Consider the following 23,372-nt stretch of genomic DNA (forward strand, 5'->3'; position numbering starts at 1 on the left):
TCCACACTGACACAGTGCTCCCCGCCTCCCTCCTCCAGACTGCAGGCTCTTCTCTGTCAGGTGCCGGCCGCTCACACGCTCCTTGCTGCATCTTAGAGAACAAGTACCCTTGAATAAATGCAGTTTGAGAACTTTATGATAAACTACGACAAACATGGGCGAAGGCCTACATACACTATGTGCGTTTCCCCTTAGTCCATGATCACCCTTATTTCCACTTCTGGGTTATATTAAGGTTGGCAAAATCACAGAAGCAAAGAGATAACAGGTGTTCAGAATGTAATATTAACTTTTAACGGATACTTACAAAAAATGTTTCTACACTAACAGGCAAACAACCTGTTAATTTTGGAGTTTTTAATAATCATCTAAAGTACTGGTTTCAGCTTGAACTTTTTAATGTTTTTAAAAGCAGAAACACTAAGCTACTTTACATAAATTAAGCAGTCAATCGAAGAGTTTGTATGGGTGCACCATTTGTAAGACATTTTGTAATGCTTTATGACATACAACTTGGAAAACTGAAGCAGCTTTTTAATACGTTAGAAAAAAATTAACTACAGTTGAATTAAAATTAAGTATAAAATTGATGGAGGTTTGTGGATAGTCTAGAATCAAGGAGAGGTCTGTTCTGTTAGATTATTTTCTCTCTCTCTCTCTCTCTGTCTCTCTCTCTCTCTCTCTCTCTCTGTGTGTGTGTGTGTGTGTGTGTGTGCACGCGCGCACTTGAATAAAAACAAAAAGAGTCACACCAAGATACTTTATACTGTTTGTGGCTATTGTGAAGGGGGTCATTTCCCTAATTTCTTTCTCAGCCTGCTTATCCTTTGAGTATAGGAAGGCCACTGATTTGCTTGAGTTGATTTTATAACCTGCCACTTTGCTGAAGTTGTTTATCAGCTGTAGGAGCTCTCTAGTGGAGTTTTTTGGGTCACTTAGGTAGACGATCATGTCGTCTGCAAATAATGATAGTTTGACTTCTTCCTTTCCAATTTGTATCCCTTTGACCTCCTTATGTTGTCGAATTGCCCGAGCTAGTACCTCAAGTACAATTGAAAAGATATTGAAAAGATAAGGGGAAAGGGGGCAGCCTTGTCTGATCCCTGATTTCAGTGGGATTGCTTCAAGTTTCTCTCCATTTAGTTTGATGCTGGCTACCGGTTTGCTGTATATTGCTTTTACTATGTTTAGGTATGGGTCTTGAATTCCTGTTCTCTCCAAGACTTTAAGCATGAAGGGATGCTGAATTTTGTCAAATGCTTTTTCAGCATCCAATGAAATGACCATGTGGTTTTGTTCTTTGAGTTTGTTTATGTAGTGGATTGCATTGATGGATTTCCGTATATTGAACCAACCCTGCATTCCCGGGATAAAGCCTACTTGATCATGGTGGATGATCGTTTTGATGTGTTCTTGGATTTGGTTGGCAAGAATTTTATTGAGTATTTTTGCATCGATGTTCATAAGGGAAATTGGTCTGAAGTTCTCTTTCTTTGTTGGATCTTTGTGTGGTTTTGGTATCAGCGTAATTGTGGCTTCGTAGAAGGAATTGGGTAGTGTTCCTTCTGTTTCTATTTTGTGGACTAGTTTGAAGAGTATTGGTGTTAGCTCTTCTTTGAAGGTCTGATAGAATTCTGCACTGAAACCATCTGGTCCTGTGCTTTTTTTGGTTGGAAGACTTTCTATGACTCCTTCTATTTCTTTAGGCATTATGGGACTGTTTAGATGGTCTAGTTGGTCCTGATTTAATTTTGGTATTTGGTATCTGTCAAGGAAATTGTCCATTTCCTCCAGATTCTCCAGTTGTGTTGAGTACAGGCTCTTGTAGTAGGATCTGATGGTTTTTTGGATTTCCTCAGTTTCCATTGTTATATCTCCCTTTTCATTTCTAAGTTTGTTAATTTGGATACTTTCTCTGTGCCCTTTGGTCAGTCTGGCTAAGGGTTTATCTATCTTGTTGATTTTCTCAAAGAACCAGCTCCTGGTTTTGTTAATTCTTTGTATGGTTCTCTTTGTTTCTACTTGATTGATTTCGGCCCTGAGTTTGATGATTTCCTGCCTTCTACTCCTCCTGGGTGAAATAGCTTCTTTTTGTTCCAGGGCTTTCAGGTGTGTCATTAAGCTGGTAATGTATGCTCTCTCCATTTTCTTTTTGGAGGCACTCAGGGCTATGAGTTTTCCTCTTAGCACTGCTTTCATTGTGTCCCATAGATTTGGGTATGTTGGGTCTTCATTTTCATTGTGTTCTAAAAAGTCTTTAATTTCTTTCTTTATTTCTTCCTTGACCAAGGTATCATTGAGTAGAATATTGTTCAGTTTCCACGTGTATGTGGGTTTTCTGTTGTTTTTGTTGCTATTGAAGACCACTTTTACTCCATAGTGATCTGATAGGAGGCATGGGATTAGTTCGATCTTCTTATATTTGTTGAGGTCTGTCTTGTGACCAATTATATGGTCAATTTTGGAGAAGGTACCATGAGGTGCTGAGAAAAAGGTATATTCTTTTGCTTTAAGATAGAATGTTCTCTATATATATCTGTTAAATCTAATTGGTCCAAACTCTTACCAAACATGTAAAAGATCTATATGACAAGAACTTCAAGACTCTGAAGAAGGAAATGGAAGAAGACCTCAAAAAATGGGAAAACCTCCCATGCTCATGGATCAGTAGAATCAATATAGTTAAAACGGCCATTTTGCCAAAAGCAATATACAGATTCAATGCAATACCCATCAAAATCCCAACTCAATTCTTCACAGAGTCAGAAAGAGCAATTATCTAATTCATCTGGAATAACAAAAAACCCAGGATAGCTAAAACTATTCTCAGCAACAAAAGAAAGTCTGGGGGAATCAGTATCCCTGACCTCAAGCAATACTACAGAGCAATAGTGTTAAAAACTGCATGGTATTGGTACAGTGACAGGCAGGAGGATCAATGGAACAGGATTGACGATCCAGAAATGAACCCACACACCTATGGCCACTTGATCCTCGACAAAGAGGCTGAAAACATCCAATGGAAAAAAGATAGCCTTTTCAACAAATGGTGCTGGTTCAACTGGAGGTCAGCATGCAGAAGAATGCGAATTGATCCATCCTTGTCTCCTTGTACTAAGCTCAAATCCAAATGGATCAAGGACCTTCGCATAAAGCCAGACACTTTGAAACTAATAGAAAAGAAACTGGGGAAGACCCTTGAGGACATCGGTGCAGGGAGAAAGTTTCTGAACAGAACACCAATAGCGTATGCTCTAAGATCAAGAATTGACAAATGGGACCTCATAAAATTACAAAGTTTCTGTAAGGCAAAGGACACCATCAAGAGGACAAATCGGCAACCAACAAATTGGGAAAAGATCTTCACCAATCCTACATCAGATAGAGAGCTAATATCCAATATATATAAAGAACTCAAGAAGTTAGACTCCAGAAAACCAAACAACCCTATTAAAAAATGGGGTACAGAGTTAAACAAAGAATTCTCACCCGAAGAACTTCGGATGGAGGAGACGCATCTTAAAAAATGTTCAACTTCATTAGTCATTAGGGAAATGCAAATCAAAACAACCCTGAGATTTCATCTTACACCAGTCAGAATGGCTAAGATTAAAAATTCAGGAGACAGCAGGTGTTGAAGAGGGTGTGGAGAAAGAGGAACACTCCTCCACTGCTGGTGGGGTTGCAAATTGTTACAACCACTCTGGAAATCAGTCTGGTGGTTCCTCCGAAAACTGGTCACCTCACTTCCAGAAGATCCTGTTGTACCACTCCTGGGCATATACCCAGAGGATTCCCCACCATGTAATAAGAATACATGCTCTACTACGTTCATAGCAGCCCTATTTATAATTGCCAGATGCTGGAAAGAACCCAGGTATCCCTCAACAGAAGAGTGGATGCAAAAAATGTGGTATATCTACACAATGGAGTACTATTCAGCCATTAGAAACAATGAATTCATGAAATTCTTAGGCAAATGGATGGAGCTAGAGAACATCATACTAAGTGAGGTAACCCAGACTCAAAAGGTGAATCATGGTATGTACTCACTAATAAGTGGATATTAACCTAGAAAACTGGAATACCCAAAACATAATCCACACATCAAATGAGGTACAAGAAGAAAGGAGGAGTGGCCCCTTGTTCTGGAAAGACTCAGTGAAGCAGTATTCAGCAAAACCAGAACGGGGAAGTGGGAAGGGGTGGGTGGGAGGACAGTGGGGGAGAAAGGGGCTTAAGGGACTTTCGGGGAGTGAGGGGCTAGAAAAGGGGAAATCATTTGAAATGTAAATAAATTATATCGAATAAAAAAAAATCAAAAAAAAAAAAAACAAAAAGAGAAGAAAAGTGAAAGAAACCCCATGCACAGGCTCACGTTGGTAGCAGGAAGCCTCTTTGGCCTTGCTGCTTCATCACAGTCAGCTCTGCTTGCTGAAGGCGAAGCCACATGGCTGTTGGTTGTGTTTCTATAGCATAGTCAGAACCCTCGAGTTGAGGGAATTGTGAATGTTAGGATGAGGCTGTGGGTACAGAAGCACCCTGCCAGCCACAGGTTGGAACACACGGGGAGTTGTCTGTCAGGGAGGTAGCTTGCATCAGGAAACACCTCCCAGTGGTTACCTGTGCTCATAGTTTTCTCAAGCTCTTTGATAAACAGCCTTCACCTAATTCAGTCTCAAGATTCTCTCTTGTGTTTCCTTTGAAATGACTTCTGTTGTGGAGGTATGTAAGTATTTGATGTATGTGTTCTCTAAAATAGATCAAGCTCCTTTTTTATACTTTTTTAAAGATTATTTACTTTGCATCCTGTTCACTGCCCCCTTTACCCTTTACCCACTCCACAGCCCTTCCCCATGCCCTTCCCCACCCCCACAGCCCTTCCCCATGCCCTTCCCCACCCCCACAGCCCTTCCCCATGCCCTTTCCCACCCCCACAGCCCTTCCCCATGCCCTTACCCACCCCCCATGCCCTTACCCATGCCCTTACCCACCCCCCATGCCCTTACCCATCCCCACAGCCCTATCTCCTTTTTCTCTGAATGGGTGGGGGCTCTCCAGGGTATTCCCCAACCCTCTAATTTCAAGCCTTTATGAGACTAGGCACTTCCTCTCCCACTGCAGCCTGACAGTTCTAGCTAGAAGAACATATCCCACATACAGCCAACACCTTTTCAGATAGCCCCTGTTCCAACTGTTCAGGAACCACATGAAGACCAAGCTACACATCCACTACATACGTTCAGGGAGACCTAGGTCCAGCCTGTGTGTGTTCTTTGGTTTGTGGTTCAGTCTCTGAGAGCCCCAGGGGCCTAGGTTAGTTGATGCTGTTGGTCTTCCTGTGGAGTTCCTATCCCTTTAGGGGCTACAATCCTTCCTCCTATTCTTCCATATGTCCCCAATCTCCCTCCACTGTTCGGCTGTGGGTGTCTGCATCTGTATGAGTCAGCTGCTGGGTGGAGCCTCTCAGAGGACAACATCCTAGACTCCTGTCTGCAAGCATGACAGAGTATCATTAGTAGTGTGAGGGATTGGTGCTTGTCTCTGGGCTGGGTCTCAAGTTGGGCTGGTTATTGGTTGGCCTTTCCCTCAGTCTCTGCTCCATATTTGTCCCTGCATTTCTTGTAGACAGGATTAAGTTTTGGGTAGAAAGTTTTGTAGGTAGGTGTCTCTCCTTTAGTCACTTTAAGTGGACAACAGTGCAGGTATGAGGTTTACACCAGGTAAGAACGTAAGAAAATAAATATTGATAAACAAGACTGAAGGAATTTAAAGTCAGAAAACAAGGAGAGCACAGACATGTATTGTGACAACTTATTTTCCTGAAATAAATTTATTTTATGAAATAATCATCGTTGAGGGGGTTTGTGCTTCCCCACAGCTATAACTTCAGTGAATCAGACTGGCATGAAAGCAAATAAAAGGATATTTTTCTTGCTCTGTTCTCAGACAAATGTATTTAGAAACTTGTGAGAGGTGGGATTGGTATCATAGATAAATAATGTACTGCTCGAAAAATAGCTCTTAATGCAACTGTATCACAGAGGAAATTAATAAAGGCTGAAAAAAAAGGAGAGGAAATAGGAGGTTCTACAGAGGTTGAGCTGTGGTGTAAGCAGTGGTCTTTCCCAAAGCACAGGAGACCACTGCAGTCAGAGCTTTCCTCCCACTTCAGAGTCTAGAAGGAACTTGCAAGCAGGATGTACAAGGCAGTGTCAGAGAAGCACAGTCTGGGAGAAGGGCCTGAGATTAAAGGAAGGGTGTGCATATATAGATATAGACATACTTGAAGAGATAAAAGGGCAAACACTCTGAAAGCCAGCATGATGTCATACCCTCTCCAAATCCGAAGCTCAATCACTTGAAAGCTTTAAGTATTTTCCTAACACAGAAGTACTCGGCACACTCCAGCGTAGCCTTGTCTGAATTCCCAGTCCTCTTCCACAGTCACCCCCGCCAACTCCCTCTCCTTGCTTCTTCTGTCCTCTCAGCCTGTTAGTATGGTTCTTTAGTGAACCCCGCCCTTAGTGATGTGTACCCCGAAGACTCTCTTCCTCTGCCTGTGGTCGATCTGAAGCCTAGCGGTGCTCCACTGCACCTGGCTCTTCTCCCTGTACATGTCTGGGTTCGTGTTTGCTGTACCTTAGGTAGCCACAAACAGAGTCCACATAGGTGTTGGGAGCCTGTTTTCAAGGCTTTCACCCCAGCATTGTCTGATGCCCATTGTCCCAGTATCTGTCCTGAAGTCTGTCTGTTTATTCATATTCATAACAGAGGAATGAATTCCAGTGCCAAGTACTAGAATCATAGAGGGTGGAAGGCTGGCTCCCATGCAGACTCCGTATAACCTTCAGGTTTTACTTAACTCAATAAGTTACTGCTCAGTTACTAATGCTTGTTACTTTTGCATACTGATGCCTACATGGGCAAAATGAGATGAAACTGCCGGTATCAGAATTCAGGCTCTATGAAAGTTATTTAACAGCAAGTATAACTAGCTCATTTTTAAAAATATTCTACACAGTGGTTTATAAAATAGCAGTAGTGTTGTCTAAATTGTGATGGTGTTTTTGTTCATTTTTAGCTACCAAGAACACTTGAGTCTCATTGTTATTAAATAGGCAGATAAAGTATGCTCTGCCAGGAAAAACACTTTATTAACTGCTAATTATTGTCCCAAATGTGTACATTAGGATATGTGAACAAATCATGGCTACCCAGGAGATTATTTTCCTCTACCACATACTTCTCTTTGCTTTATTCTCTACTTATAGTAAATTTTTTAAAAAAATTAACAAATCATTATTTTAAAACAAAGCCTACCCCACTAATAAGACACTTCTTCCTATTTCTCTGGAATGTATTCTTTGGAAGAAATGTATAACTATCCTCCTAAAACCAAAGAAGCCATAAAGATAAATCAGGTTCATAAATCAGTTTCATCATCAGATGAAAGCTAGGACAGACAGACAGACAGACAGAAATATATAATCTTCATGCTTATGTCATGAGAGGCTAAAGTAGATGAACCTTCTGCTTAGCCCTTCTGGAGTTTCTCAGTGCATAGTCTCTATCCAAATAAAGACAGCTTCCTTGGCAGTGGCCCCTGTCCTGTCAGAGCAGTAGCAGGGTTGTACAGGGGATTTGTCAGAGAGCTGGAGTAGGAAACTGGGATGCATGGCCTTTAGTCCTTAGAAAGATGACTTTAGTGCCTGTGGCTTCACGAGGAGAGCATCCCAAAGGAACATTGTCCATGGTGGTGTTTGTAATCACGGCGATAGATGCTGTATGATGCTGTTCCTGGGGAAATGTGAACAAATAATCTACTCACCACAGAGTAGTGACCTGTATGACACTGTGCTTGTAAACCTGTGACAGACCACAGCACAGATACCACCCAAACCCAGTGACAAACCACAGCACCAATACCACCCAAGGTTACTTGGTGAACCAGTGTGTTGGGTTATTTATAGGGATATGGGTGAGGGCTTACTTATAGGAGCAGAAATGACTCAAAGACAGCTGTATCACCCAAAGCCCACCCCAGCAGTGGTGATAGTTTCCAGACAGCTGAAATCCTGGACCACACTTCACAACTGGAAGCAGTTCAACAGTCTGAAGACTGTACCTTTCAGGTAGCTCAGGTGATCTGAACATCTCCCAGCAGTTCAGCTCAGCTGACCCTCTCTTGGCTAGTTTTACAGTTTTTATAGGGAAGGGCTTAGTGCACCAGGTCAGTTTCAGAGACTTCCTGAAACTTTTTAGTTGTAGACTTGCTGAGCTTAAGAGCTTCTAAGGAGGATGGGAAGTTTCGCCTCCCTTTAGAAACTTCCTGTGTCTAAAGAGCTTTCTTTCAAGATGTAAGGTTTTACAAGATGAAAGTTTTATCCCAGAGACAGTTGTTATACAATACTAGAGTGGTCTCATGGTAAACTATTAAAGAAGGTTCATGACTCTTTAAGTGCAGTGCTTTGCTAAGGAAGTGTATCTGGACTGATGTGAACCTTTGGAAGACAGAGTTGTTAGGTTTGTCAGACTAGAAAATGTGGTAAGGCAGACTGTACTGCAGTCAGGGGTCACACAAAACCCTATGGGTAGAAACATAATGTGTGAGAAGGAGAGTTAGACAACTGACCAGGAGCAGCTGAGTTAATCACATGTGGAAGGGAGTCAGCTGGGGTGGCATCTGTAGGGGAATGTGTCCATATGTCTCCATTCTGCTCAGTGTCCCACTAGTGGCTGGGGTGGAGAAGGCACATTTGCACATTGTATATAACACAGTTAGGTATTTAAGACACCAGCATAGCAGCACCTTGTCTAACTAAAGTGGATCCAAGGTCTTACACAAAAACCTTCTACATCAATACCATATTAGGAGTCAAACTCAGCTGTCTCATGTGCATGTAACAGTTAGGCTTTAGACATCAGGTCTTAAGAGTTAAAAACGCTGTTCCATTAATTTAGTTCCTAAAAACTAATAGAAGTAGAATAGTCCTTGGCACTGAAATGGGCTACCTGTGTAGAAGGTCATGTCGGGAAAAGGTCATGCTTGTTAGATTATCCTAGAATTAGGGTTAAGCATGCAAGACAAGGAGCTATTTCCATTTAACATGTAAAAATACAAAGCCTTGGGTGAGCCTCAGATCACACTGGAATGCAGTTGGCCACACAAATCCCTTTTCATATTAAAACCTGTGACAGCCCAAGAGACAGAGGCTCTCCTTCCTTTGGGGAGGACAAGAAGCTGACATCGATGAGTGCTGGTGTCAGGGTCTCAAACATAGTGAACGATGGCATCAAGTATTCTCAGGGTTTGTTTCCATGGCTATGGAAACAACCTTGGATCTTCACACCGCATTTGTGCCTTCCTTAGAGGGGACCCTGCTCCCCAGCTGTCACCTCAGCACAATTGCTCCTGAGTGAGAACATTGTCCTTTTTCAGGGCAAGTTAACACTTCAGTCTAGACTGAAAGAAAAAGGACACAATATGTGATGGTGGCCATTCTTTTCCCTTTGTTCTGGGAGTGTTTTTCTATGCTCTTGTTGTCTTCCCTTAACAATTTGGGAATCCCATGATCTCTTAAGAAAAATAAAAATGTATTTGTCCGGGGAGTGTTCCTGTTGGATGAGTCAATACCTAGCAGTAATTTACTGTGATATGCGTATTTGCTTTCAGCAGGAAAATATCTAAAGAAACTTACAGAAAGTCAGGGAAATAAACAGCTCTGGGCTTTTATATCCAGATGCTGCCTCAGGAGGGGGCTTCTACCCACAGAGTCTCCATTTGCCTGGAGGTTCTGGGTGATGGCTATTTTAATGAAGATTCAGGAGAAGGTTCCGTGTTAACCAATTCTCTGCCAAACAAATAATTAGAGTTATTTATTTTTGTGGTATTTTGTTGTCCAGAATTCCTAAAACTGAGTTAATAGGAGGCCTAATTTTAATACTTAGACCCTCAGTATGCAGAAAGAATTGTTGTAGCACTGCGTATGGACGTCTCTGGACCAAGCATTGCAGTGTTCACCATTTGAACCCCTTTTAAAGCTGTTTGAGGAAGAATGGTTCATTAGGTATGGTCATTTTACTCGTATATGCATGAGTCTACATACACCTTAACTATAGCAGGAATTATGACATTTGTGTATTAAACAGATGAGCAAATTTATAAGTAAAATTCAAATTATAAAATTATCTAAATCATGTGTCCTGTCCCCCAAAACCCATATGCAACCATGTTATACAGCATGTGTGTGTGTATCTGTGTGTGTGTATCTGTGTGTCTGTGTCTGTGAAGCATTTTACTGCATTAGGTCATTTAATATTCATATTTAAATATTATTGGTTGCAAATTTCAAATTATTATAATTTTATTGCTGAATTATTACCAGTACTGCACCATAAGTTACTTTCAAACTTAAAAAATGTACAAATAGGGCTTTGAGGCTTTGAGTGAAGTAGAAATGGAAATTTCTAGTACGCTCCCAGGAGAATGTGATAATCTACACTATGAAGCACATGCTGCTGAAGACCTGTCTGGCACGCCTCCATGTGAGGAGAGGGCTGTGTGCTACTGAGTCTGTTACTCGGTTACCCTCATGTCCTTCCTGTTTATAATTCTCTCACTGTGTGTATAACTTACTAGGGAAACTGCAAAATATGCTTTTTGTTTTTTCTACTTTAGGAAACAAGTTATTGTGATTTAAATTCCCCTTTTCTAGCTTATGCCTGTTTCTTGCCTACAGAGGAGAGACAATAGGTTTTGTTGACATTCTTTGTTCTATAAAAGACAGGGCACCACTCTAGCCTCACACTGGCCTCACACCTGGCTCTGCTCTGCACATCTCCAGCAGTGTTTTTCATTTCTTTACTCTTTGTCTACATGGGCATACAATCTTTTGGGGAACGAGTGAAGGAGTATAAATGAAGGGGAGTCGAGTCAGTGAAGGAGTCAGTGAACACGGACATGGTATAGAATAGAGTTTATTCAGAATAGGGGATGGGAGTTAGTGGTAGAGAGGGAGAGAGGGAGAGAGAGAGGAGAGAGAAAGAGAGAGAGAGAGAGTGAGTGTGGAGGCGGCCGGCCATGACCACGTGGAGGGGGGGGAAGAGCCCCAGGGGCAGAGAGGTGAGAGTGTGTGTGAGAGCGGTGAGCAAAAAGAGAGAGGAGGAGCAAGTAGCCCTTCTTATAGTGGGCCAGATCTCTGGGGCGGGGCATACCTGGCTATTGCCAGGTAGGTGTGGGGTGGAGCTTACACAAAACCCCAACAGTCCCCAATGTTTGGTTTATTAATAAAAGAAAAAGAAAAAGAAAAGAAGTGACGGCGCATACGGCGAAGCAGGAATAGGGTCGTTGTTGTGATCTGGCTGCTTCATGCTGACATTGGGGCGGTGTGTCTCTGGAGAACCTAGAGAAAGGGGTATGGGGGGTGATTGTCCAGTCTCAGGAGGACTGGCTGTTTCTTTGCTGTCCAGGATTTGTAGAGCCATTTGAAGATAGGTCAGGAGAACAGGTCCAGTAGAAGCTGTCTGCGTCTGGAGAAGCTGAGAGGAGATTGGAGCATCTGAAGGTTGCTTCTCTGGAGCTGTCCTGGATATGGCAAGGGCCTGGACTTAACAAGATGTTGGAACACATTAGTATAGTTAGGGAATAAGACTAAGTACATTTGGGAGAAAGGAAAATTTTTCTTAAGGTGTACAATTGAAATCCAGAGGAATCCCACCCTTTGGAAAGGTAGTAAAGTGGGAACTTGGGCAGATGTACTTATCTGGATGGAGCCTACTTGGTCCATGAGCAGTAGATCTGGGTAGGTTTCCTGTAGCTAACAAGTTTATTAAAGAGATAACAATATGAGTTAACCACATGAACAGTCTTTAAAATGAGCCTTTGTGGATCAGAAGGAATAGAATTGAAGGTTGGGACAGTGGCAGAGCAATAAGAGGAAATATGAAGTGTTTAATGGAAACAGAGTTTAGGTAAGGAGATAACTGTCTAGCTGTCAATGTAGTCAGAAGTCTGAGGAATAAACAATAACTTAGCAGTTATATTATTAAAGAATGACAGATTCCAGTGGCCAGCAGTTCTTTGTGGTCTCTGGTCTCTATGGCGGCTTTGGCTGTCAGTGTGGCTTTCAAGCACAGAAGATGCACGGCTTTTCTCTGTGGAATGGATACCCATGACATGAGAAATGGCTTACCTTTGTTTAGCTAAGTCATTTGACTCAAGGTATCTAGTTTTGTCCACTGCACTTTCAGGCAGCATCCTGTGGCGGTGTCCATCTTTCTTCTGAGACATCCTGTGGCGGTGTCCATCTTTCTTCTGAGACCTCCTGGGAGAAGCTGTCAGGCCTTTGGGAATTCTGTCTTTCATAGTCTTAAGAGCCGGGCAGATCACGATACCTAGGCATCCCGCAAAGTAGGCGGGTCGCCTTAGATACAACAACGAGGGCATTAATGATATTCAAAACACTAAGTTATTTGCCTCAGTAAAAGACAATAAAGACAAGAGGATGTGGCCATCCTTCCCAAGATGGTCTCAATTCAGTCCATACATTCTGATCATGTAGTGTTTAGGTGTAAGAACAGCTCAAGAAACTGGCAAGCTAAGAGAGTGTGAAATGAGATTGTTAAAAGTACTGAAAGGCAAACTCATGCCAAGAGTCCTTACTAGCCCCAGAAAATGATGGAATAGCAGAGGCTCTCTCAGACCAACAAAGGATCTCACCACCACCAGATCTGACTTCAGGGAATGCTCAAGGGAGTCATTCCTCCAAGGGCCTTTCTCCAAATCCTAGATGTCATGAAGAACAGAGATAGAAGCCCTCTATGCCCAGAACCACATGACAAACACTACTAGTTAGTTAAAAGAAAGCTGGATATATATATATATATATATATATACACACACACATATATATATGCATATATATACATATATATACACGTATATATATACATATATATATATGTATATATATATATATAATAAAACCTCTAATATTAAAAAAAAAACAGCTCAAGCTTTGCTGTGTCTTCACGATCTCAGGACTGTCAGCATGGCATTGAGGAGTTGAGCAGGGAGGCTTTTGTTTAAATCTTTTTATTGATTGATCATCTATCTTCTGCTCTCCTATGTATCTCTGGCCTGGTACCGCTGAACCAGCAATTTAGTGCATTACTAGTCTGTAAATCTTACCCACAGCTATTCCCAACATGGTCTAGGGTGTAATGAATGGTTAATGGCGATGTCCACCAGGGAATCTTGCAGGCCAGATGATTTAGGGAGGCTCAGTATAATGTCCTTGAAGCTTTGGTTTGGTTGCATGTAGGTATTTATTTAATTAGTTTACTACCTCTTTCTGTGCTGGGTTTGGATGGGTGCCAGCCTTGTTTTCCTCTCACTATGATTCATGAAACAACAGTTGCTTGTTTTTATCAGTCAAGAATTAACGTAATTCTCACTTTCCTTTGGGTTATATTGGCAGTTGTGATGATACGCTGGACTTACAAACTTGTCTGTATAATGTGTGTCTAACTTACTCTCAGAGCTTTGAATTTGTGTGTCCTGTACTTTAAATATAGGACACCATGTCTTTAAGAAGCTAGAGTGTCATAGAATCAGATATAAAATGTATTATGTTTAGTGATACTGTGCTGGTGATGAAAGCAAACATCAGTGGGCCACAAATAATTTTTCCTGAGCTTGTGGGAAGACTTGACAGACAGGAGGTATGTCAGTGGGACCTGAAGGCCTGGGTTTTGACTGATAGAGAAAGGGAACCCCTTGGGGTCTGCTGTAGTGTTCTTCACACCAAGCTCATCACTACTGGGCATTGACCTGTGAGTACTGACAGAACTACACAGTCTTGCAGTAGTCACTTAAATGAAAATATAGTCACACCAAAACACCCTTTTTGCCCTTTATAAGTCATCTGCACATACACTTGGAGAGAGATCTTCCACTGAGATTGAGAGGCCGCTTTTCTAATATGACTCATGTCATTCTACGTGGTGCCTTTTATTTTAAGCCAGGAAGGCTTTTGAAATTCCAAATTTTGAATTAGTTATTTGAGTATCTTAAAGAATTTGAGGACAGCAGGAGAATGTCAGATGCTTTACACTGTACTTTAGAGCCTAGCTCTTTGCTTACTGGTTGCTGAACTTCACCTCAGGATGAATTCCTTGTGAGCAGTGGCTGTCTGAGCTTCTCTTTCCACTTGACTGGCAGGACTGCTTTTAGGTTATGGAAGCTGCAGAGTTCCCATCTGCCTGGTGCTCCTAATCTCTCTCTCTCTCTCTCTCTCTCTCTCTCTCTCTCTCTCTCTCTCACACACACACACACACACACACACACACCACACATACATACACATACACACACAACACACACATACATACACATACACACAACACATACACACAACACACACACACACACACCTTGTGCATAGTCTGTTTTCCTAGTAGTACCTCATTACACAGCTCATGGCCCTCCCAGTGTCCCCCAGTGTGTAGTTCCCCTCAGTGTTTTCTCTCGCAAGTGCACATTCTGGGCACTTGGAAGTTTTAGTTATTAGGAACAGCACTGCACATACTTATGTTCAGAGTTTTGCATGGACATCAGTGTTCAACTCTCCTTTAGGTAAATACCAAGGAGGCATGATTGCTGGGCCTTATGAAGAGTCATGTCTAGCTTTGTAAGATGTTGCCCAATGCTCTGCCACAGGGCTCGTACTCTTTTGCAAACTTAGTCTGCCTTAAAGCATTCCTTTTGGATTTTAAAGTGTCTTATTCTAACCGACTTAGGGATATTGTTAAGCAAAATATTAAGGTATGGGGTTGTGAGATGGACAAGCATGAGAAACAAGGGTTGCTGCCAGGTAGTTTTTGACGCTGCTTTCCTGGGAGTGAGAATCACAGCGCTGTGTGCTCTCGAGAGCTCAGGCTGATTTCCTAAAACTGCTACATGGGGTAAAGCCATTGCCTTGACTGCTGTGTCTGTCCTCCCACCCTCCCTGCTGTCACCGGGTGAATGTTCATGTCATTCAAAATTCATATTGCCCATAATTCTGAGGGCAGTGCTGGGAGCAGGGCCTGGAGGGCTCAGCACCTGGGAGGGCAGCCATGGGAAGAGCCACTGCTCTCTCTCTGCAGACTTCATACATGTCATAGGAAGTTCCTGCTGTACATAACCTCCGTGTCCCATGGTATTGTCACACCCTTGCAAACAGGATGCTACTAAGATGTGAGATAGTTGCTGTTGGGCTTGGTTTTTCTCAAGCTGCTGGTCACTGCTGTGAGAGTCTGCTGTGCTATGTTTAGCAGATAGACTAGGGTTAAGATGACTTTTCAAGAGCTGTTTCATTTAGAGGCATTGAGGCAGAAAGACTCTAATTACATTTTGGAGTGTATTAAAACTTCTGATTAAGTAAGCCAGCTGTCTAAGATGGAAACCTGCTGTGGAGGTCCCACTGGCCTCTGTGCTGCTGGTCTGTCAGTGCATGTGGGTGCTGTCCTACCTCTGTGCTCTCTGCGATGCTGGTCTCCCAATGTTTCATTTCTTCACTTAGTAAACCGAAGCCCTATTTAAACTAGAGCCACTGTCTGCTGATGTTCCCCATGCTTATTAGGAATATAACTATTGGTTGAGTAGATCTCTACTTTAGGCATATTACAGTTTGATTTTATTCACAGTAAAAAGCATGTTGGTGTTTCAGGCTTTGTGAAATCTCAGTTTATCTTCTCTAAGGTTTCTTTCCCAGTAACATTTAATGCATTGTCCCATAAATGAGTATCTGTGATTCATTTTATAGCTTATCAAGTTATCATGCATTTCCATTCATACCAAACAGGAGTAACAATACTCTTCTAGATCCTTCTAGATTCCTTCGAGTTAACTGGCTATGTACAAGATAAGAGACTTGGAGACAGGTTATGCCCCAGCACCACCACCCCAAATACAGAAGAATAATGGGAGGTTTCAGGTGCATAGTGTGTAGATAAGTATGTCTGGCCACAGGCCACCAAGGTGGCTTCATCTAAACTGTAGTATAGAGGAGGCGCTGGTGTGATTGGGTGGATCTGCCCCAGGTATGACGTGGAACTTACATTCATAACCTAAGGAAGAAGAGGGTGTTGTGTTGGGTTGTGTTATTTTAGGTTGGGTTTTAGTTTTGTTTTTGTGTTGTAATGTTTCACATTCAGGAATCAAGTAGAAACCACAGGCCCTCTGTATTTACATCTGTGTCTGGGGTCTGAGCACTTTCTTTTGGGATGCTTTCTAAGGAGGTGAGGCATTCTAGTCCTGGATGCTTTGTATTTTGGCTGTTTCAAAAGATTGTTTTTGACACCCTTGCACACAGCTTCTACTCCATAAAGTTAGAACTTATTTATCCAATTGCATAATTTTATAACTCTTTTATTTTTATATTTTCATGTAAAATATATAAAAATTATATATACTTATAATAAAGTATTTATTATACTTTTTTATTAAACTTGCACTGCAGTTTTAAGAAGTGATATATTATCTGAGGTAAGCAAACTGTAATAGTTTGCTTCTGTTATGAGACTCCTGGATGAGACTGACTTGGGATAGTCTCAGTTTTTGTAATGTCTTTTATGGGGCTGTAAAGACTTGTCCTGTTAGGCAGATCAGCTGGGGCCCCCCACACATCAGCCGTTCCTCAGTGAGAAGCAAGGCTACCCTGCTGGCTCTGGCCTGTGGCCTTTGCAACCCACTGCAAAGCCCTGTGGGTTACTGGGCTCAGCCTACTTTCAAACATTACCCTGAGCCAGCTTATAGATATTTGTAAAAGAAATAAAGATGTGTTTTTTTAGATAGTTTGTGACTGCTTATGAGTGGTAAAATGGGTGAACCCACTGAAAATTTATACAAAAAAAATCTACTTAGTCAAAAAAATGAATCAGTTACTGATACATGTGGTTGATTGATCTATATAATCATGGTGAATTAAAATACTTCTCTGCTATTCCTCCTCATCTTCCCATGAATCAGGGTGAATGAGAGGGCATCCTGTCTTATTTTAAGAGTATCGTGAAAAGCACAGGTATAAACAGATGAAATCAGTTCTGCTATAAATGATTGTGGTGAGGAAGGCCTTTTGTGGAGTATTACTTATGTAGTTTTTCATTGCTATAGGTAATTACTAGGTAGACCTGATAGTTACAGTTATTGAGATAGTTGCCCTTTCTGGTAATGACTTTATGGAACTGATGCAGAATTCATTAATACCTGACAAGGGACCACCTTTGCTAAGGCTCAGGTTACACACTAGGCAGGAGGCAAGTATGGGGCAGCACAGCCCTTAGCTGTGGGGTTCAGTGTTGCCTTGACTCACATAGAGCAGACATGTGCATAACCCAGGGAGGCTATGATTACTGTCACTGTGGATATCATGTAAAACGCTCCTTCAGTGTCAGCATTAGTGAGCTTTGTCCAGACAAGGCCAGGCTCAGGCTGTGTGCTCTGAGGGGGTGCTGTAGTAAGAAGCATCAGCCTGGTGCATTTTCTCAGCATAGCATCACATTGCAGTGCACATATCCTGTAGGTGTTCTTGTTGGCCTCTGAGGAAGCCTTGTCACCCACTGATTTCTTCTCAATGGGTTTGCAGTTACTTGTGACTAATTGTTTTTTTCTAAAAATGTTATTTATTGAATTATGTTTATTAAGCCTTTGTAAGCCTAACCTGATAAGTTTTCATCTCAAGAGAATTATACTTACCTTTTCTTCAGGTTATGTATATGTGTATATGTATGTTGGTATGGGTGTGGGCATGTATATGTGAATGGACTTCTGTCTGTGTGTGTGTAGAGGCTAGAGATAGGTGTCAGGTGTCTTTCTCTTCCACTCTCTACCTCATGTATGGAGACAAGGCCTCTCATTTGAACACAGAAGTTTCCTGTTGGGCTAGTCTAGCTAGCTAGCTTGCTTCGGGTATTCTCCTGTCCCTGACTCCTGAGTGGTGGGATCAAAGGTGTGTCCTTGTAACTTCCAGTGCTTACAGGAACACAGGCACTCCAAACTCAAATCCTCACACACTTGCACGGCAAACATTCTCCTGATGCACTGTCTTCCTAGCTTCATATTTATCACTTTTTAGCCTACTTGCCTTGGGTGGGACTTTTGTGTGTATTCTCTAATGTGGCTTTTGTCATGCTCGGGACAGAACCTAGGACCCTGTACATGGTAGGCAAGCACTCTGCCATGGAGCTGTACCCTAACCTTCTCTCTTACTTTTAAGCATTGAACTTGGCATGTTCCTTCTCAGACCTGAGGCCTGGATTCCTATATGTAGTTAAAGTGGATTGGATGTTGTCTATGACCCTGTGCATGTCTGTGGGGTGAAAGCTAAGGCTTTCATGTGGTCACTGCTTGTACAATCTACTCACTTGGCAGGTAGCTGACCTTGACAGATTCACATGGTACCAGTAATTTTTCAGAATCATGGTTTGTATTATAGTTAGACTGGACTTGCCTTTTAGGAGAAACTACATTTGTATTGCTTTTCAGAAATGAGATGGGAAGTAACGGTGTAATTAGAGAATAACAGATGGCCTTAGCCAGGACCCTAGTCACTCGATTGAGGCTCTAAAAGTAGAACAGGATTAGAAACCTCCGTTCAGAAAACACTTGCCAGTGAAGGATGTGGTGCAGCCCCCTGTGCGTGGAGTGAGTGTGGGCTGTGCACACTTGATGTTTCTTTGATTGTACAGGTTCCATTTTAGAAACTGGTGCAATCTTAGAGTGAGAAAAACTGTTCATCTCTCTGTCTTCTACAGAGCTCAGCTAGACACACAGAACATGTGTTTACTCCACAGGTGCCCCTCAAGCCAACGATTAGTTTTTCTCATCTGAGCTCTGAGTGCTTTTGCTGCTGCATGGTAAAACCCCGTTTTAGGAGACCTCTCTCCAGGCGGGGCTCTGTGCACACATTTCATGTTACAGTTGATTTGTCCGTGTGAGGTCATCGTGTGTAAGCCAGATCTTGAGCCACATGCTTGGCTGAACCTGAGAGTCCAGCAGAGTCCTGAGCATGGCTTGAGACATGTCAGCTCTGGCTTCCTGAACCCAGTACCCTCATTGCTAAAATACCCATGTTTCCTTCAGTTCTCGCTGTTAACTGGTACAGATGTTCTCTGTTTTGCTCACTGGTAGATTTTCAGAGCCACCATCATAGCTCAGATGTCTTTCCTTGTAGCATCAGAGGCTCCTAGAAGTGCTAGACACTGAGAAGGAACTGCTAAGAGAAAAAATCCAGGAAGCTTTGACTCAGCAGTCACAGGAGCAGAAGGTAAGGCCTTTGTACCCTCCAGGGCTGGGGAGGGAGCAGTTCTGTGCCTTCCCTGCCTGCATCCTCCCTGCTGTTTTCTCATTTGCAGGAGTCACTGGGAAAGTGCCTACAGGAGGAAATGCAGAGGAACAAAGAGACACTGGAGTCCGCTGTAAAGGTCGGTGTGCCTGTCCAGGCTGTGAGGACATGCCTGACCATAATGCTGGTGTTCTTCTTGGTGGAATGACATCCCATCTCATTAACAGAGTAACGGTGTCACTGAACAGTGCTTCACTCCAGAATTGCATTTTCCTTCACTTTTTTGACCTACAACATGACCATTCATATTTCTGTTAATTCATATTCTGTGACATGTTGGCATTGGAAGGCTTTACAGTACAGATTATTAGTTACTTCTTTAAAACCAGTTATGTCACCAGAGAGTCAGGAAGACAGAAATAAACATATATGCTTGTGACTCAAAAGTAGGTTCAGTAACCATCACGTCTGGTTTTTGAATAGCATGTGTAATCTCACTTGGTTGAAGGTGCTGATCTAAGAACCATTACAATTTTTGTCTTTTTCTTATGAAACATTCAGTTGAATAAAAATATATGCACCAATAAGGCAACAAGTAACTAAGTAAATTATCCTGACTGTGTAAGTTATATATCCATAGTCAAATATTTTTTAGTAATAATAACTAACCTTAGAATTTAGCCTTGAGAAGCGGCTAGCCTTCGATACTGAGTTGGGATCTGAGTGTGAAGCTAAGGAAGATGTGAGGGCCGTGGTTTAAGTGTGTTATTCTAGGAAACAGGCCTTCGCTGCAGAACCTAGGAGGGTGCTGGTAAGGGCACGTGAGTGTGAAGTGAGGGGCAAATTAAAACCAAAGTCACAAGTGTAGATGCTGTTCTAAGGTGATTTCAGCACGTCTGTCAGGATGCATGCCAAGTTCTGAGTGAGGAGAGTGGACCCAGGTAGAGGAGAAGGTAAAGCCTTCCCTTTGATGGAGACCGGGGTAGACTGAGGAAGGTAGCAATGGGGAAAGTTCCCATTTGCCTTCCATGACTTAGGGAGGTTGGTGATGGGATGGTTACTGGGTTTGAAGAGCACCGGTTAGGTTGCCAGGAGACACAAAGACTCCTGAGGTAGTGGACCCTGACCATCAGTACTTTCCAGATACTAATTGTTTAGAAATTATGTGTCAGTTACTGGAGTCTTTGAAAATTTAGGAAAATAAAATGTGTTGTAACAGACACGAAAGACATATTTCAGTTTTCATGTACTTTCCTTATCACAACTAACTTAAGACCTACATTTCCATGCCTGCTCCTTTACACTAATGCTTGATTTCTTTAAAGTGCAGAAAGGTCAGAGTCAGAATGAAGCTCTGTTTAAAAATGACTGAATACATTGTCCCTTTATTTAATATGCATAAAAACTGCGGTGTTGGGACTAACTGTGGGTTAAGTTTCCTGGCTTGAGTTTGGCCTTATCATTAAGGCTTCTGCTTCCATCATTTTGTTTTGAAGCTTGAGAAAGAAGCGATGAAAGATGTCATCACTAAAGCGGTGGAAGAAGAAAGGGAAAATCTGGAGAAAGTTCATGCTGAGGAAAGGGAAATGTGGAAGACAGAACATGCCAGAGATCAAGAGAGGGTAGCAGAGGCCATCCAGGCGGCCGTGCAGGAGCAGCAGAGGATGAGTCAGGTGAGTAAGTCACGGAAGCCTGGTGCCTCGCAGCCCCGCCCTCCCTCACAGGGGTCAGTTCACATCACAGTGTTTCTACTCTGACCTGTTTTCTCACATACTTCGATAATTTTTCTCTTTCTCCTATTAAGAACCCTATGACATATTTTGCCTTTTCCCTTGATGTTGGCAGGATCAGGATCCATGTTTCCATTTTAACATTCTGTGTTAAGTTTCCCCCATTCATTTCCTCATTCTCTTTCTCCCCTCCCACCTTTCATGCATACACAGAGCACACACTCATGCAGTAAATAATGCATTTGGTTAGCAACAGTGAGATTCAAATAAATTATGTCTGACTTACATACCCATGCACCTTGGGTTGGCAGCAATGGCTACCACAGCCTCACAAATATCCCCATGGCGCCATGAGAGGAAGGCCTCAGTGGGCAGCTTGTCCCACAGACCAGCATCTGCCCACTCATCTTCCCTAGCTTCATTTCACAGTTGAGCATTCATGCTGGCTTTCTGTGGGCAGAAGTGCTTGAATGATTGTCCTTTGTACAAGTATAAAAAGGCAAACATAACCTTCACGGAAGCCTGTTTTCTGCGCTAGTTGCCAGGCATCTATAACGTATAGAACAACATGCCTTATGTTTTAAAATGTTTCCCCTCCAAAACTGGACCTGGTCCTGCCTGCCTGTAAATACTAGCTCTCGGGAATAGAAGCAAGAAGATCAGCAGTTGAAGACTGGCCTCAGTAATATAGTAAGTTTGAGTCCAGCCTGGGCTTCAAAGGACCTTGTCTCAAAGCACAAACATCAGAAAATGTGTCCCTTGTAAGTTAAGAATGAACTGAAGATTCCTAGAAATGTAGGATTTTGATAGAACCTATCTGAGTGGAAACTATGTGGTTGCACTGGGCAGGGAGCACTGGGAAAGGAGCTCCGGGAAGGGAGCACTGGGCAGGGAGCACTGGACAAGGCGTTCTGGGTAGGGAGCATTGGACAAGGAGCTGTGGGCAGGGAGCACTGGACAAGGAGCTCTGGGCAGGGAACACTGGGCAGAGAGCACCAGACAAGGAGCTCTGGGCAGGGAGTACTGAACAGGGAGCACTGGGTAGGGAGCTCTGGGCAGGGAGCACTGGGCAGGGGAGTGGCCATGAGAGAGCAGTGTGAGTGAGCTAGCCTATCAGATGAGCTCAGAGACTTCATAAACAGCTCTCATTTTCACGTGCTGACTTCAGCATAGTCATCAACTGTTGCTCACTTCACTGCTTGAAGCCTATGCTCAAGGAAACTGAAAATGACTTTTGTGGAAATCTCTGAAGCTCACACCTCACCTGGGTGTTCAGGATAGTCATGAAGTAGCCTCAGTCAGACTTACACTCTACTCTGTAGTAGCCACAGCTGATGTGACTGCCATTTTCTCCCTCGTGCTTCTTTTATTTCTTTAGATACAGGAGTGACAAAACAGTAACCTAGCCTTTACAACTGAGATGGCGAGGACCTAGCTAAGGCATCGTGTCCAGTGTTGGTCATGGCAAGTGCTCAACGGTCACCCCGCAGGAGAAAGCAAATCTGCAGAGGTGTGAGGAGCTTGCTGTGAAAAGGAGAGTGTTCAGAGGAGAATCAGGCAGAGATGAGCTTGGTTTAGCTGGAACAGCGCTATTATTAGGGAATAAACAGGCTAGAACAGTAGAACAGGCACAGTTCAGAGCCACCCAGTCCCTCCTCGGATTGGTACATAGTATCATCATGTGACAGAGTATGTAGAGCCAGGTGGCCCTGTGCACATCCAGACTTCCGGTCTGTATTCCCTGGAAGGGTTCTAGGAAGTCTGGGAATTCATTAAAATTACACAAAAATGCACATTTGTGCAGATTTTTTTGCAAAGACAATTTATACTTTTATTAAATTCTTAAAAGAATTTTAATTAGGAAATTTAAAAAATATTGCAATTGGCTTCCCATTGCCTTCTGAACTTTCTATGTAAAATGTATTCCAAATTAATTAAATACTTAAATTATAAATTATATATATCTTAAAAGGAATTAGGCAAATATTAACATTTTTTGAAAGGAAGACCCTAAGCAAGCCTGTTAGAGTGGTGAATTAAGTGTAACTAAAATAGCTTTATAAAAGTAGGAAAAATTTGCCAAAAATTATCAAAATTATATTTTTCCAAATTTTTGTTTACCATCAATGTTTATTCAAAAATGGTTAAATATTACTAAGCTTGCTTCATAAAATTTTAACCACCTCTCTTCTCATTTCCATCTTCCTAGCTGCAAGTTTGGGCAGGGCATTAAATATGAAAACCTCAGGGCTCACTGAGGAGGTGCAGCATTTGCCACCTCACAGACACTACATGCCTATGAATTACTTCAGTT

The 23,372-nt window shown here is 42.4% G+C and overlaps 1 protein-coding gene across 3 annotated transcripts in view; it reads left to right on the forward strand.

The window, feature by feature from the left end:
• Positions 1-23,372, forward strand: part of Ccdc91 (coiled-coil domain containing 91) — a 173,787-nt gene that overhangs the window by 106,160 nt on the left and 44,255 nt on the right. For all 3 annotated transcript variants that reach the window (XM_052175315.1, XM_052175316.1, XM_052175317.1), the window contains 3 exons: positions 19,218-19,310; positions 19,399-19,467; positions 20,825-21,001. In XM_052175315.1, coding sequence (XP_052031275.1) covers positions 19,218-19,310; positions 19,399-19,467; positions 20,825-21,001 — 339 coding nt within the window. The remainder of the gene's footprint in view (positions 1-19,217; positions 19,311-19,398; positions 19,468-20,824; positions 21,002-23,372) is intronic.

This window comes from Apodemus sylvaticus, chromosome 2, assembly GCF_947179515.1.
Source record: "Apodemus sylvaticus chromosome 2, mApoSyl1.1, whole genome shotgun sequence".
In the NCBI taxonomy this organism is placed as follows: Eukaryota; Metazoa; Chordata; class Mammalia; order Rodentia; family Muridae; genus Apodemus; species Apodemus sylvaticus.